The 13,687-nt window shown below is 59.5% G+C and overlaps 7 protein-coding genes across 7 annotated transcripts; 3 read left to right on the top strand and 4 right to left on the bottom strand.

Annotated features, from left to right (window-relative positions):
• Positions 1–4: 4 nt before the first annotated feature.
• SDRG_11658 (hypothetical protein) lies at positions 5–2,182 on the bottom strand. Its single transcript, XM_008617707.1, has 6 exons — positions 1,997–2,182; positions 1,308–1,946; positions 1,067–1,261; positions 507–1,023; positions 268–460; positions 5–200 (listed from the first exon to the last, which is right to left on the bottom strand). Exons 1-6 carry the CDS (start codon positions 2,132–2,134, stop codon positions 65–67), a joined length of 1,818 nt encoding a protein of 605 aa, XP_008615929.1. The 5' UTR covers positions 2,135–2,182; the 3' UTR covers positions 5–64.
• An 88-nt stretch (positions 2,183–2,270) lies between these two features.
• On the bottom strand, positions 2,271–3,452 carry SDRG_11657 (hypothetical protein; the record flags this gene model as incomplete). The annotated part of the gene is made up of 2 exons (XM_008617706.1): positions 2,271–3,246; positions 3,289–3,452. 2 exons carry the CDS (start codon positions 3,450–3,452, stop codon positions 2,271–2,273), a joined length of 1,140 nt encoding a protein of 379 aa, XP_008615928.1.
• A 1,041-nt stretch (positions 3,453–4,493) lies between these two features.
• Positions 4,494–5,583, top strand: SDRG_11656 (hypothetical protein; the record flags this gene model as incomplete). Its single annotated transcript, XM_008617705.1, has 4 exons — positions 4,494–4,829; positions 4,879–5,022; positions 5,077–5,240; positions 5,286–5,583. 4 exons carry the CDS (start codon positions 4,494–4,496, stop codon positions 5,581–5,583), a joined length of 942 nt encoding a protein of 313 aa, XP_008615927.1.
• SDRG_11655 (hypothetical protein) lies at positions 5,521–6,686 on the bottom strand. Its single transcript, XM_008617704.1, has 8 exons — positions 6,630–6,686; positions 6,499–6,583; positions 6,357–6,454; positions 6,253–6,309; positions 6,158–6,208; positions 6,031–6,112; positions 5,738–5,983; positions 5,521–5,687 (listed from the first exon to the last, which is right to left on the bottom strand). Exons 1-8 carry the CDS (start codon positions 6,634–6,636, stop codon positions 5,654–5,656), a joined length of 660 nt encoding a protein of 219 aa, XP_008615926.1. The 5' UTR covers positions 6,637–6,686; the 3' UTR covers positions 5,521–5,653.
• A 568-nt stretch (positions 6,687–7,254) lies between these two features.
• Positions 7,255–8,651, top strand: SDRG_11654 (chorismate synthase). Its single transcript, XM_008617703.1, has 2 exons — positions 7,255–7,325; positions 7,374–8,651. Exons 1-2 carry the CDS (start codon positions 7,291–7,293, stop codon positions 8,608–8,610), a joined length of 1,272 nt encoding a protein of 423 aa, XP_008615925.1. The 5' UTR covers positions 7,255–7,290; the 3' UTR covers positions 8,611–8,651.
• An 80-nt stretch (positions 8,652–8,731) lies between these two features.
• SDRG_11653 (hypothetical protein) lies at positions 8,732–10,500 on the bottom strand. The gene is made up of 5 exons (XM_008617702.1): positions 10,457–10,500; positions 10,260–10,412; positions 9,951–10,209; positions 9,722–9,899; positions 8,732–9,669 (listed from the first exon to the last, which is right to left on the bottom strand). The coding sequence occupies exons 1-5, from the start codon at positions 10,475–10,477 to the stop codon at positions 8,799–8,801; spliced, it is 1,482 nt and encodes a 493-aa protein (XP_008615924.1). The 5' UTR covers positions 10,478–10,500; the 3' UTR covers positions 8,732–8,798.
• A 1,069-nt stretch (positions 10,501–11,569) lies between these two features.
• SDRG_11652 (hypothetical protein) lies at positions 11,570–13,667 on the top strand (the record flags this gene model as incomplete). The annotated part of the gene is made up of 4 exons (XM_008617701.1): positions 11,570–12,085; positions 12,134–12,331; positions 12,379–12,810; positions 12,861–13,667. The coding sequence occupies 4 exons, from the start codon at positions 11,570–11,572 to the stop codon at positions 13,665–13,667; spliced, it is 1,953 nt and encodes a 650-aa protein (XP_008615923.1).
• Between the last annotated feature and the right edge of the window lie 20 nt (positions 13,668–13,687).

The following is a 13,687-nucleotide window of genomic DNA, read 5'->3' as shown; positions in this document are numbered from 1 at the left end:
TCATTGTGTACACAGCACAAGCTCCCGAGTCGTTTCTAGTATTTGTAAGTTTAAACGTAGTGTACTAGCAGGGACCGTACGAGCACTCGCGAAAGTGTAGCGCGCGCGTCTTCTTGACGTGCTCTTCGCGGTGCTGCGTAAATCGCTTGAGAAGCATGTCCTTGCGCTCGACAGCCTTGGCCTGCATCTCCAAGTGCTTTCTACGAAAATATAAAAATGATCGAAAAACCTCGCTGAAAAAGCGGCAAAACACAAAATTTGACCTACCGAAACTCGACGCACTTGTCCTTCATCGCGACCGCCAAAAAGTCAAAAAGGCCGTCGGCAACCGTGAGGAGGCACTCGATGTTTTGGGCCGACTGCGCCAAGAGCGCCTTGTCCCAGCGCACGCCCTCGTCCAAGCTGCTCACGCACCATTTGGTCCACTCGACGACCTTGGCTTGGATCGAGTGGAGTTTTTCTAGCCATCTTTAGATAGAGTCCTGCATGAAGAGAACAATGTGTACCTGTAAACTTGATGGACACTTTGGTTTCAATCGGTGCGAGCGCGGGCAGTGGCGACAGCGTCGGCGCCGACATGCGATGCAGCGTCTCTTTGGTTGTGCTTGGGCGGCGCAGCAGGGGCTTGGGGGGTGTCTCGGGCTCGACGAGGAGGCTCTCGTTCGGGTGCGTCACAAACGCAAAGATCCACTCCAAGTCGCTGAGCTTCTTCCAGAGCCGCAACGCCGCTTGGAGCAGCAGCTGCATGTTGGCTTGCGACTCTTCGTGGAGCGCCTGCGACTCCTTGAAGCGCCACAGCCGCTTCTCTTCGACGCGCGCCTCCATGAGCTCCTTGATCTCGTTCTCGAGGCGCTTGGCCTTGCGCGTCGATTTCTCCATCGCGACAACAGAGGACTCGGTCGTGCTCTCGGCTGTTGAGAGCTTCGTAGTGGCATCCCGCAGCTGGCCCTCGAGGATCGTGTTGAGGAGGTTCACGCGTGCAACCTCCTTCTCAAGCGCCTTGCAGCGCGCCTCCAAGCTCGCCTATACCTCGTATTAAACATATAGGAGTCCCTCGTTTGTGTACCTTTTGCCGGTTGATTTCGACTTGGATCATGGCGCGGTCTTCCTCGGCCGCTCTCACCTTGGCCGACCACTCGGCAATCTGCGCCTGGATCGTCGCCAGCGCCTCGTTCTTCTCCTTGATGGCCAAGGCGCGCTCGAGCGCTGCTTGCTTTTGTACAGTCACGGCGACGACATGGTCCGTCTGCGCTTGCGTCATCTAACCCAAGGTTGGAGGTCATCCGGATAACATGACGTGGCAGTACGAGGTCGCGGGCTGCGTCGCGCTCGGCCATGGCTTCGTCGCGCATCTTGACGGCCTCTTCCTCGCACTGCATGGCGATCTCGCGCATGCGCTGCATCTCCTTTGCATGCGCTTCGGCCTTGGTCCAGCCTTCGAGCGCGTTCGTCTTGGTCTTCACCTCGGCACTCATCTGCGACCGGACCTTCTCGAGCTCGAGCTTGAGCGCACTCATTTGCGCCTCTTGCGTCTCAAAGAGCGTGCGGTACGTGACGCAGTCGGCGCGAACTTGGGCGGCGTCGTGCGAGAGCTCATCCATCTCGACGACCAGCCGATCGCGCTCAATGCGAAGACCCTCGCGCTCTTTCGACAAGGCCAGCGCTTCGGCGAGCGCCTTTTCCATTTTGCTCTTGGCGTCCGCGACGTGGCTGGCGGCAATGTCGCGCTGCGCGATCGCGAGATCCCGCTCCTGCTCGCAGCTGTGCTTGCCGCCGTAGTGCTTGAGCTGAATCGCCAAGTCGGCGTTGCCCCAGTGCATGGCCAGATCCGCGGGCGTGTGGCCGACCTTGTTGGTTGCGTTGAGCTCGGCGCCGCGGCGGATGAGAAACTCGAGCACGCGCGGTCGATCCCAGAGCGCGGCGAGGTGCGTAAACGTATTCAGCGCCTACTTCATCGAAGAAACCATGATGCCGAGGAGTTGGAGCGACGTGCGACCTCGTCCGTGACGCCGACGACGTCGACGCCTTGGTCGGCCGCCTTGGCGAGCTCGCGGATGATGCTGTCGTCGCTGTCATCGACGTCCCAGACTTCTTCGTTCTTGAAGAGCGCTTGGAGCTTCGTGTCCCAGCCCATGCTATGCGAGCCAATTTTAGACTTGGACCAGAGGCGGTATATTGTGCACGGTACAAACACTTGGCGTGTTACCAATACTAGTAGTTAGTTTGTGTTAGTACATAATCTGTGGTGACACCCAGCGACTAGAATGTACTCAGTCGACACGGACGTGCTCGTCGCGCACGAGCGTCCACTCCTGGGCGGGAAACGGGCCATCGTAGACAATGTCCCACAAGTGGCAAAAGTCTCCGGCACCCACATGCGGCTTGTCGCCGCTCTGGAGGCGGATGCACTTGGTCGGGTCCTTGACCGACCGGATGAGTTTGCCGTCAAAGAGCCACTCCTGGTTAGCCCACGGCTTCTTGCGCTCGACCTCCCAGAGGTGGCAAATGTCGCCGTTGAACGTCTTCCCGTGCTCGTTCAGGTGAATGCACTTAGCCTTGTCCTTGGCCGAGTAGATCAACTTGCCCTCAAAGATCCACGCTTGGGCTGGAAAGAGCGTCGCCTTGGTCGTGCCCAAAATGCACCGGTCGCCGTTGCGGCTCGCGCCGGTGCCGCTCTGCAGCTGCAAGCACAGCGCCGGGTGCTTGACCGACTGGAAGCGGTACGCACACTTGGGCCGCGGGGCGTGCTCAAAGAGAGCGACAGGCACGCCAGCGGCCTGGAACGATTGCAGCGACTGCCAGAGCGAGCGTGCCTTGAGCTTGAGGTCAATACCGAGCTCAACGAGTTCGTCGACAGTGGCACAGCACGCGAGCGCGTGGCCGTTGATACTGGCCTTCCAAAGGCGCTGTTTGTACTGGTCAAACTCGAGGGCCGAGAGCAGCTGATACACTTGCATCGTCGAGAGAGAGGTGAGCGGGACGATTCCTGTCTTCGGCGTCACAACAGTGTCTTGGATGAGAAACACCATGGTCCACTCCTGCGGCGGGTATTTGCCAGCGCGAACGTCGCCGAGAACGCAGCGCGTCGACGCAGGCAACGGCGACGTGACCACGTTCAGTTGGATGCACGCGGTCGGGAACAAGACCGAGATGAAGAGCTTGCCTGTCCAGCACCACTCTTGCGCCGGTTGCGACCCAAGGCGAACTGCGTCCAAGTAAATGGCGTGCGTGGCCAGGATTTTCGGACTGTCGTCGACGCTCTAGCACCGAGAAAGATCCTTAGCGCACCGCAGCCGCTTGCCGTCAAAGAGCCACTCTCCTTGTGAGCCTTCGACTGCTGTCATGTCGACGAGGCGCGGCGGATCAAAAGGACCAGCGCCGACGTAGACGCATTGCGTCTCGCTCATCGCCGACTGCAAGAGAAAGGGAATTGCTCCGTGGGCCGTCTGCATCCTCGAAACAAGCACAATTGAGCTCTGCCAGCGTGTTAGCGTTGGCCAAAACGACCGAAAGCAAACAGAATCCCGTTGGTGCCACGCGAGATTGCACCGTTGGAAGGCGGTGGACTGTCTCGTTGATGTCGAGAAGCTCGGATAGCGAGGTCCGATTCACAGTGCATTCAACTCTAGCTATAAACGCGAATGCAATACAATAATGTTCCGACAGGCCACGCCCAATGTGGAGCGATCGCACCGGGTGCTGGACGACATCCGAACAAACGCTTAGCTGTATCTGGGTTAAATACAGCGATGCCATTGGCTGTTTTCATTCAATAAATGCCCAATCGCGATTTGCCGCACCTTGGCTGGGTGATGCTAGCCAGCAACCATACAAAAGCATAGGATATTTGAAAAATAACGCAATTGTGTTCCGACCTTGACGGTGTCTTGGGGTTCTGCGTCGTGTTGGACGAACGAGTCACGCCTGGTCCCAGGCAGACAGCGGAAACCAAGTGGTGTATAGGTAGTTTGCTTTTATCAGTTGATTTTACTATGAAAATCCACCTCTCGGTCACCGAACGAGGTACATTTTGTTGTGATCTTGTCCTCCATACGCTAGGCAAAAACGAAGCGAAGGATAGCACGTGTGCACGCACTACTCGAGAAATAGCCATGTACCAAAACATAACAGCGCGTTTTGCAAGAGCACACGACGAACGACCGCGCTGAGAGGCCATCGGACGCCACCTCCTCGCAGAACAGCCAATAGAAAACAGCAACATGAACCCCGTAGCAGCCGCATTGTGCTTTATCTCTGGACAGTATATGCTTTTGCAATATGTAGACTATTGACAATACCAAACAAAGAGCAATATCATCCCCGCCATCCGAGCCTCGCCTGGAAGATTCGCGCCAGAATCCAAGTTCAACTTGGACCATCTGGTGCTTGTTTTAAACCGTTGGTGGCAGTGCAAAATGTGTTTTAAACAATCTGTCGGCGTGTTGCATCAACCCCACTTTTGGATTGGGGCTGTCAAGTAAACAGGCAAGACGATGATGATGATGAAGACGGGCATGCGGTCGATGGCGACCAAGACGATCCCGGAGATCACGCGCGTGGGCATGGTGGGCCTCGGCCTCATGGGCCATGGCATCGCGCAGACCGCGGCCATGGCCGGCTACGACGTCGTTGCGCTCGACGTGACGCAAAAGTCGCTCGACGCTGGCCTTGCGCGCATCGAGGGCTCGCTCGAGAAGATCGGCGCCCGCCACGTCAAGAAGGGCGAGTGGACTGCGGACCAGGCCAAGGACGAGTTTGCCGCTGTCATGGGCCGTATCCACGGCTCGGTCGTCAAGAAGGACCTCGCCGAGTGCGACCTCGTCATCGAGGTACATGCTTGGGATCGATTGTGCATTGCAATCTCATCCTCATGCGTAGGCGATCATCGAAGACGTCGAGATCAAGAAGACCTTTTACAAGGAGCTCGGCGGCATCGTCAAGCCCTCGGGTATCTTGGCCTCCAACACGTCGTCGCTCTCGATCGGCGACTTTGCCGGCTCGTCGGGCCGCCCGTCGCAAGTCGTACGTCATCTACCTTCTACCTGCGGTGCACGAAGCTCACGGTGCTACACGCAGGTCGGCCTCCACTTCTTCAACCCTGTCCAGGTCATGAAGCTCGTCGAAGTCGTCCAGACCAAGGAGACAGACCCGGCCGTCTTTGACGTCTCGAAGCGCTGGGCGGCCTCGCTCGGCAAGACGCCCGTGAGCTGCAAGGACACGCCCGGCTTCATCGTCAACCGGTAGACGCCACTCGCTCCTAGTGTGATCTCATGTCCGCGGTCTAGCTTGCTCGTGCCCAACCTCGCGCAGGCGCTCTTCCTCCTCGAACGCGGTGACGCGTCGATGGAAGACATTGATGTCTCGATGCAGCTCGGCGCCGGCCACCCCATGGGTCCCATCACGCTCGCGGACTACGTCGGCCTCGACACGATCCTCTTTATCCTCGAGGGCTGGACCACCAAGTACCCGAACGAGCCTGTCTTTGAGGTCCCGTCGCTCCTCCGCCAAAAGGTCAAGGAAGGCAAGCTCGGCCGCAAGACGGGCGAAGGCTTTTACAAGTGGAACGGCGACAAGCGCGCGTAAACGACGACCGACGACGTCTGGAAAGCTTGTTGTTTTGGTTTCGTGTCTTGTCGTCCAGATGTGGTTGGAACTAGAAGGTCTCCCACGTACTCGGCGCTGCCTGCCTAGATGCACATTAAGTGTGAGGTCCGAGAAGATTTGGTGGCGAGCGCACTGTGTGCTGGACGCAGGTGCGTCAAAGGCACCGAAGCCCAGGAGGTCTGCGTTCTTGCTACCGCTGGCGCTGCTCGATGCTTGCGCGAACGGCTGGACCGGTGCCGGACTCGGGCTCGGGTCGAATTCCTTAGTCTTCTTGTTGAGTTTGATTTTGATTGTTTGGCCTTGCTTGAGCGAGTAGTCGACGGCGACCGCGGGCTTGGAGCTGGCCTCGGCGATCGCATTTTCTTCGCGCTTCATCTCGCTACCATATTGCATCGTCTCGCGTGTACATGAATGATGGCGAAGTACTTTTGATGGTCGTCGATCGCCACGTTGAAGTCGAACGCGTCGTTGCGATCTTCGAACGCAATGCCGATGAACGCGTGGCGCCCTACCGCCGTCGCGTGAGACGCCCGTCGGTAGCGGCTTGTCCTACCCGACTTGGCGTCGACGATGCGCAGCACAAAGTAGCGGCTGCTATCGACGACTAGACGCCTCCATGAGCAATTCCGAGACCGCTTTCGCCCGCACCTTTTTGCACCGAGGGCGTCCCGTCCTTCAAGATGGGGCAAGCCGCAAAGAGGCCACCTGCATCCCAGATATCAGATCTCAGATGTCCGCCCACGTGCTGGTGCCTGTCTTGGGATCGCGGAGCTGGACTTGCGTCACGTCGTTGACCACCGAGATGACGAGGCGACCAGTCCAGACCGGGTCCTTGGGCCACGAGTCGGCGCTAGTACGCATGAGGCTGAGATCTATTTCGGTGATGTATCGCACCGGTGGCCCGCAGCCGACGACTGGGGCGGGATCGCAAAGGCAAAGCACTGGTTGATGACCGTGAGGACGCGTTCGATGGACTCGTCTACAGGCCATCGTTGGATCGATCCTCGGAGCCAAGACCGACGGACCTGCCATGCTGGCTGCGGAAGGCAAAGTGGCGAAACCAACGGCAACGACCGCCGGACCGTTATCAAAATCGGATCTTTGAAATCCTGTTGCGTCCGTCCACTGTTTTGGATCCACTGTTTACAAGAGAGCAGCCCCAAGAGGCCAAACCACCACGCCACAATGCTGCGAGAGAGAAAGCAGATAGCAAAATGGGACAGTCGTCCATGCACGTGACGCCACGGCCAGTATGGGTCCCGTCAGGTGGAGTCCCTTGGAGCTTGGCGGCTCTATACGCAAGACGAAGGCCAACGAGCACACCTCTGACCAATGCATGTTTATGGGCGCCAGGTCGCGCAACCCAATTGGGCATGGCTTGTGCCACTCGACGAGCTACTATAACTTGGTCGCTCGAGTCGGCGTCTGCAGCTGTAGCACACTACGACGACCTATCTATCTATCACCTGCGAGAGCTGCGAGGCCAGATAGCTCGTCGTCTCGATTTACCTTCTGCCTCAGCGACTGGCTGCTTGAGGGCTATCCGTGTCACCCAGCCGACGTGGCGCAAGCATTTTCAGCGATTCTTGTGGCCGATGCCCGGCCAATCAGGACCGCGTACGGTGTTTGGCCAATCGCGGAATTCCATCGCCAAATCTTCGAACCGCCATTTTCCATTTCGACGCCATGAGCTCCTTTGGCCGTCTCTTCCGCGTCACCACGTACGACGCGCCGCTTCCTGCGACTCTTGGTCTCATATGTCGCCTTAGGTTTGGCGAGTCGCACTGCAAGGGCGTCGGCGCCATCATCGACGGCGTCCCGCCGGGCCTCGAGCTCACTGAGGCCGACATCCAGCCGCAGCTCACGCGGCGCCGTCCTGGCCAGAGCAAGCTCACGACGCCCCGCGACGAGAAGGACCTCGTCGTGATCCAGAGTGGCACGGAGCGTGGCGTGACGCTTGGCACGCCCATCTCGGTGTTTGTGCCAAACGAGAATGTCCGGCCGCAAGACTATAGCGAGATGAGCAATGTGCCCCGACCCGGCCACGCCGATTACACGTACCAGGTCAAGTATGGCACGCGCGCCTCGAGTGGCGGTGGTCGTGCCAGCGCCCGCGAGACCATCGGTCGCGTCGCGGCCGGTGCGATCGCGGAAAAGTGGCTTGCGCAAAAATTCAAGACCGAGATCGTCTCGTGGGTGAGCTCGATTGGCCACGTCGATATGCCAATGCCGTCGCTCAACACGACGGGGACGACGCTGACGCGCGACGACGTTGACCGCCTCGGCACGCTGCGCATCCTGCAGGTGCCCGGGCAGACGGAGGAGGCGTTCGTTGCGTCGACGGACCTCGCGGCGCCGGCGTACCTCGATGCCAACAACGTCGTGTACAACCGCCAGGGCGACGTGCTCCCGACGCCGTCCAACCTCGCCGAGTACCTTACCGAGGACTTGGTGCCTGTGCGCTGCCCGCATCCGCCGTCGGCTGCCGCCATGGCCACGGTCATCCGCGAGTGCAAGGCCGACGCCGACTCGATCGGCGGTACAGTCACGTGCGTCATTCGCAACGCCGCTGTGGGCTGGGGTGAACCGTGCTTTGACAAGCTCCAAGCGATGTTGGCCCACGCGATGCTCTCGATTCCGGCTGTCAAGGGGTTCCAGTACGGCTCGGGTTTTGAGGGCACGCGCCAGCGCGGCTCGGCGCACAACGACGCGTTCTGCGCTGGCGAGAACGGCCGCTTGAGCGTCGTCAAGAACGACGCCGGCGGTGTCCTCGGTGGTATCTCGAGCGGCGCCGACATCTACTTCAAGATCGCAGTCAAAGCCGTCTCGACGATCGGCCAGGCCCAAGAGACTGTTGACTTTGACGGCAACGCCATTGTGCTCGAGGCCAAGGGCCGCCACGACCCATGCGTCCTCCCGCGCGTCCCGCCGCTTGTCGAGTCCATGTCGTCGCTCGTGCTCGCCGACTTGGCCATGCTGCAGCTCGCACGCGACCACTACATGTAATAGACTCCATCAATAATACTACCCTACCGTTTTCTCTTCCAGTTCTGCTGGCGTCTTCTCTGCGTCGGTTCTTCCACCGAGGACCTGTGGCATCTGCCTCGCGACGCGAATGTCGAGACGTAAAGAGGGATAGGGTTGGGGTTATATATTAGAAAAAAGATCGACAACAGTCACAAGGCGTTGATCGACTAGGGAGCACTGCTCTCGGGTGTCGGATCAAACTTGATTTTGGCCACAAACTCGGCGGTGAAGGCCGCCATATCGTTGCGCATCGACCGGTTCCAGACGGCGTTGGCGTCGTGAAGGCGGCTAATTTCGGCCGACGCTTCGCGCCGGTACGCGTCCATCGTATCAGCGACGTCGTGGACCCACGCGTCCATCTCAGCCTCGTGCGCCCGGAACTCAAAGAGCGTTGTGAGCACCGCGTCCTCGACGTCTTGGAGCTCGAGCGAAATGTCGCTTGACGGACTCCCGAGCAGCACGACGCTCCAGAGGGCCCCCGTGAGGCCATAGATCGCAAAGAGAATGCTCACGGCCGTGCAGATCCACACGAAGTTGTCAAGCAGTCGCTTGGGCACCGAGACGGGCCGTGCTGTCGGGTGCGCATCGTCATGCGGTGCGTGATTGTCGACGACATCGTCCTGCGGCTCCGACGCAACGTCACGGGACTCGGCCTCGTCGCGGCGCGCGAGTTCGTCGTCCAAGTCGACGGGAGCGACGTCGGAGGAGGAGGACTGGGACGACATGGAGCCCGACGCAGCGATGTAGCGGCGCGCACTCGGTACCGAGACCGACCGCGCCATGGGTTTCAATGCGGCGCGTGGCCGTGTTGTGTTTTTTGTGCTGGGCGACGGCGGCACGCTGTCCGACGACTCTTCCGACGCGATCGATGGGTCCGGCGTCGTCGCCATGCGCTGTTTGAGTGGCGTGCGCTTCGGTACGGGCTCGCCGTGCTTGCGCCGCAGCTCTGTGGCCAGTCGCGAGAGCGGAAACTCCTTGATGATGGACTCGCGCGTCGTGCGCTGGGGCAAGAGCACAAACTCGTCCATGTGTTCGTCCCTACATCGTCGCCATCGTGAGCGCGCCGCCATAGAATTGAGGAGGCTAGTACCAGATCTCAGACAACATGCAAAAGGCTTCGCGCGCTTTCCGCCGTACCTTGTCGTCTTGGTCCTGGAGCGCCTTCGCGAGCATGCTCTTCAGAATCGGGTACTGCGCGTCGAGCTCGGGCTTGAGCCATGAGCTCATGATGATGGGAAACTGCGCTATGCAGAGATGGCGCACGTCCGCTACAGAGAGGTCGACTTCCATCAGGATCAAACGAGAGAAAGGGGCTTTACCGTGCTTGGTTTGCGCAAAGTGGGCTTGGAGCTGGAGCAGGCTGTAGCGGGACTGCCTGGAGATGGTCTCGAGGCAAGCCTCGCCCGCGCTCGACATGACGCGGACCTTGACGTACGCCGTGTTCAAGACGCCGAGCAGGATCTCGTCCACGAATGGCGCGAGGTCCGGCCCGCACGCGGTCGCGATCGCCGAGAGCACCGAGCATGTCGTCTTGACGACCGACGACCGAATATCGCCCAGCATGGCCGTCAGATGCGGCTATACTGCATGAGCCACTGCATATGTACTAGCACGAAAGTTCATCGTACCACGAGTGGCTTGAGAAGCGCGAGGACCGGGTCGATTGGCTTGAGCCTGCCCGTCGCTCGCATGGCCTCGAAGACTTCCTGGAGGTCCAGCAGCTGCTGCGTCTTGTCCTGCCACTCGGCGTCCTCGCGCAGGAGGCGAAGACATCGTTCGCTCTACCTCAGCAGCATGAGCTCATGGCCTCGACGGCCGCGCGTACCTGCGCCGCGAGCCGTTCCATGACGACGCTCTCTTCGAATTTCGGCCGCCAAATACAAACCTTCATACTATTTCTTGAACCTCTATAAACAAATGTCATGTGATGGATCAAGTGCGAGAGGTTTCCCGCCATGCACGACGACATTGTACCAGCGACCCAATCAGCATGCACAAAGCTTGCAAGAAGCTTGCAATAAGCTTGAAATACGCTCGCAATAAGCATGTAGAGCTAGCAGGCAGCTTATAGCGGGCTGCACGCCACAAACAAGCGCACTACGTACACAAGTAGTCCTGGCAACGACCAAGTCCACCGAGTTGTACCGTGTTGCAAGCGACAAGTGCGACGTCGGCAACGTTATGCGTCAGGACGCCTGTACAAGGTGCTAGTACCGGTATTGGTCAGCGCCGACGGCCGCACAGCCAACGGAAGCTGCTTGCCGTTGCAGTACACTGTACTGGGGCATGGTGGCACCTTGGGACACGACCATGGACACGGACAAATGCGTGACCTCATGTACAGTACCTCCACCACGTCGCTCGGTCGAGGACGAAGGTCTGAGATGGATTGCCTTGCTCAAGTAGCCGCGACGGGCAGCGAGACATGGGGACGTTCAGCACTTGCGGTAGATGTGCCATCCGCGCGGCTTTGTTGAATCAACACGCGCCCTCTTGTATGCATCAACCAATCGCGACGGACCATCGACGACGATCCATCACACGATATGAGATGGTGCGCTATAGGGTGGTGCAGTTCCTCGGCCCAAGCTGGGATGGCAGAAGCGAGGCAGCCAGCCATTCGCCCCTAGCACACCGACCTAAACCAAGTCCTCGTTCGGACGCTGTCGAAAGCGAAGGAACAGCCCCACAATGAGTTATAGCACCAGACTAGGGACATGCGCGAGGTCGAGTGGACCGAGCCAATGAGCAAGCGGGGCCGAAATCACTCGCAAGAAAATAAAATAAAACGAATTGGAATAAAATAGATTCGCTCGGGAAACATACAGTGTTGGGGAAGGCGGCGTGAATACAAATCGCAAGTCAAATGGGCCGTGCTGAAACGTATTGCGACGTTCGATTTGCCAAGCTTTTACACAAGTCAAGGAGCACGAGGAGCATGGACTGGCACGTAGCGTCCGGGGCCCATGCGCTGGCCGCACGCAGCAACCGGTCGTACCGCGACCTCTGCCGACGCGCGCTCTTGCCCGGCGCCGTGCTGGAGGCCGACGCGCGCCAGATCGCGCTCGACGTCCCGCGTGCCGGCGTGTCCCTCTACCGCTACGTCTTGCACCGAGACGTGACCGAAGATGACAGCCTCGACATGGCGCCGTTAGCACCCTACCTCGAGTCGCTCAAGCGCATTTTGATGGCCTACGCCGTGCGCAACGTGCGCGTCGGGTACGTGCAAGGCCACGCCGACGTGGTGAGCTTTCTCCTCGGCCACGTCCATGAGGCCTCGGCCGGCTACGACGAAGAACATGTCTTCTGGGTCTATTGCGTTGTCATGGAGCGCATCTTTCCGTCCGACTTTTTCGCGCGCCTTCCCAAGCTCCAAGGCTTTCACGTCGACATGGATGTCCTTGGCCATCTCATCGCCTTGAAGCTGCCGCGGCTGGCCAACGCCATGCCCGAGGTACCTGCTTCAACATGCATGCTTGATGCTCATACGGATTCGGTCTAGAGCGACTTGCAATGTCTCTCGTCGCTGCTCGCGTTCAAGTGGTTCATCACAGTCTTTGTGGACCAAGTGCCCACGCAAGCGCTGGCGAGCTACTGGAACTACACGCTGACAGCGACTCCGAGCACGGGCTCGATCGCACACTTTGTCATGGCGCTCATGCTGCTCGACTCGGCCACCGACGACATCATCGACTCGATCGTACGACTCGCCCGACGCTACCCTCCACCGTTTCACGTTCTCTCTAGACACAGGACGACGGCGATGCCAGCTTTGCGTACAAGATTGCGCTCGAACACGCAGCGAGCATGGACATGGACGTCTTTGCACAACTTGAAGCCAAGGCCGCGACGTATGCGCTCACCGAAGAGGCCATCGAAGCGCTCCGCGTCGACGTGCGCGTGAACCCGCATTACATGGAGCAAGAGGTGTGCGCGCTCCATGGCATCACCCATTTCGACCGCTCGCAGTTGGAGCAGCTCCAGCTCGAGTTTCAGTTCATTTTGCGCACGACCAACCACGCCAAGCTGCCGACGCTGGCCGGCGGCATCAACAAGGAAGTGTTGCGGCCGATCCTGTCGCGCGTCATCCCCGAGTGGGGCCCAAAGAGCCTCGACCAGCTCTTCGAGGTCCTGCAGCCCGACGCGCGCGGCCACGTCGACTTTCAACGCCTCATGCTCGTACGCAATCTAATCTCTCGATGTGTACCGAGGCTCATGCAGCTTTCCAGGCGCTCTCTGTGCTCTGCAAGGGCACGTTGGAAGAGAAGCTGCAGCTGTGCTTTGACCTGTACGACGGCGAGAAGGTCGGCCACCTCGACGTCGAGCAGATGATCCTCATGGCCGGGTCGCTCTGCGAGATCTACCACAACAAGGTCTCGATCACCGCTGCGCACCCGAAAAAGAAGAAAAATAAATTCCGGTCCGCGTCCGCCGACACGGCGCAGATCATTGACGACGAGGACGACACGGCCGCGCTCTTTGACCGCTTTGGGCGCGTGCTCCCGACCGCCTTTATGCAGAAGCTCCTGCGCATGGACGTCGACTTGGACCGGAAGCTCTCGTTTCGCGAGTGGTACCAAGGCGCGATGACCGAGCCGCTCATTTTGCGCTGCTTTGGCGACGAAGACGACGAACCGACGGCCACGGTAAGCCGCCGGCCGTCGCGGAGCTTTTGGGTCGACGACCTCAAGCCGACGCTCGCAATGCGCCGGCGCAGCAACAGCTCGGACGGCGTCGTGCCGATTCGGTCGCCACCGATTGCGCGGGAGAAGGCGCTCTCGGCTGCGAGCGACAACCCGTACCGGCGCAAGGACGGCGGCCGCATCTCGCTCTTGTCGCCAACGACCGAGTTTGAGCTCTTCTCGGCGACGATGACCATGTCATCGCAGCCGACGATCACGCCCGAGGACGACCAGGAAAGCAGCGTCGTCTCGGACAAGAAGGCTTCCGCGACGCTGTTTCCCGAAGCGCTCCAGGCGCGGAGTCCCGACAAGCTCTGCCAAGCGTCCTTTTGCTACGGGTGCACGATTAGCTAGCAAATCCGTCGGTTCTTATT

The sequence above is a fragment of the Saprolegnia diclina genome (assembly GCF_000281045.1).
Source record: "Saprolegnia diclina VS20 unplaced genomic scaffold supercont1.43, whole genome shotgun sequence".
In the NCBI taxonomy this organism is placed as follows: domain Eukaryota; phylum Oomycota; class Saprolegniomycetes; order Saprolegniales; family Saprolegniaceae; genus Saprolegnia; species Saprolegnia diclina.
This window is presented reverse-complemented; position numbering and strand designations above follow the sequence as displayed.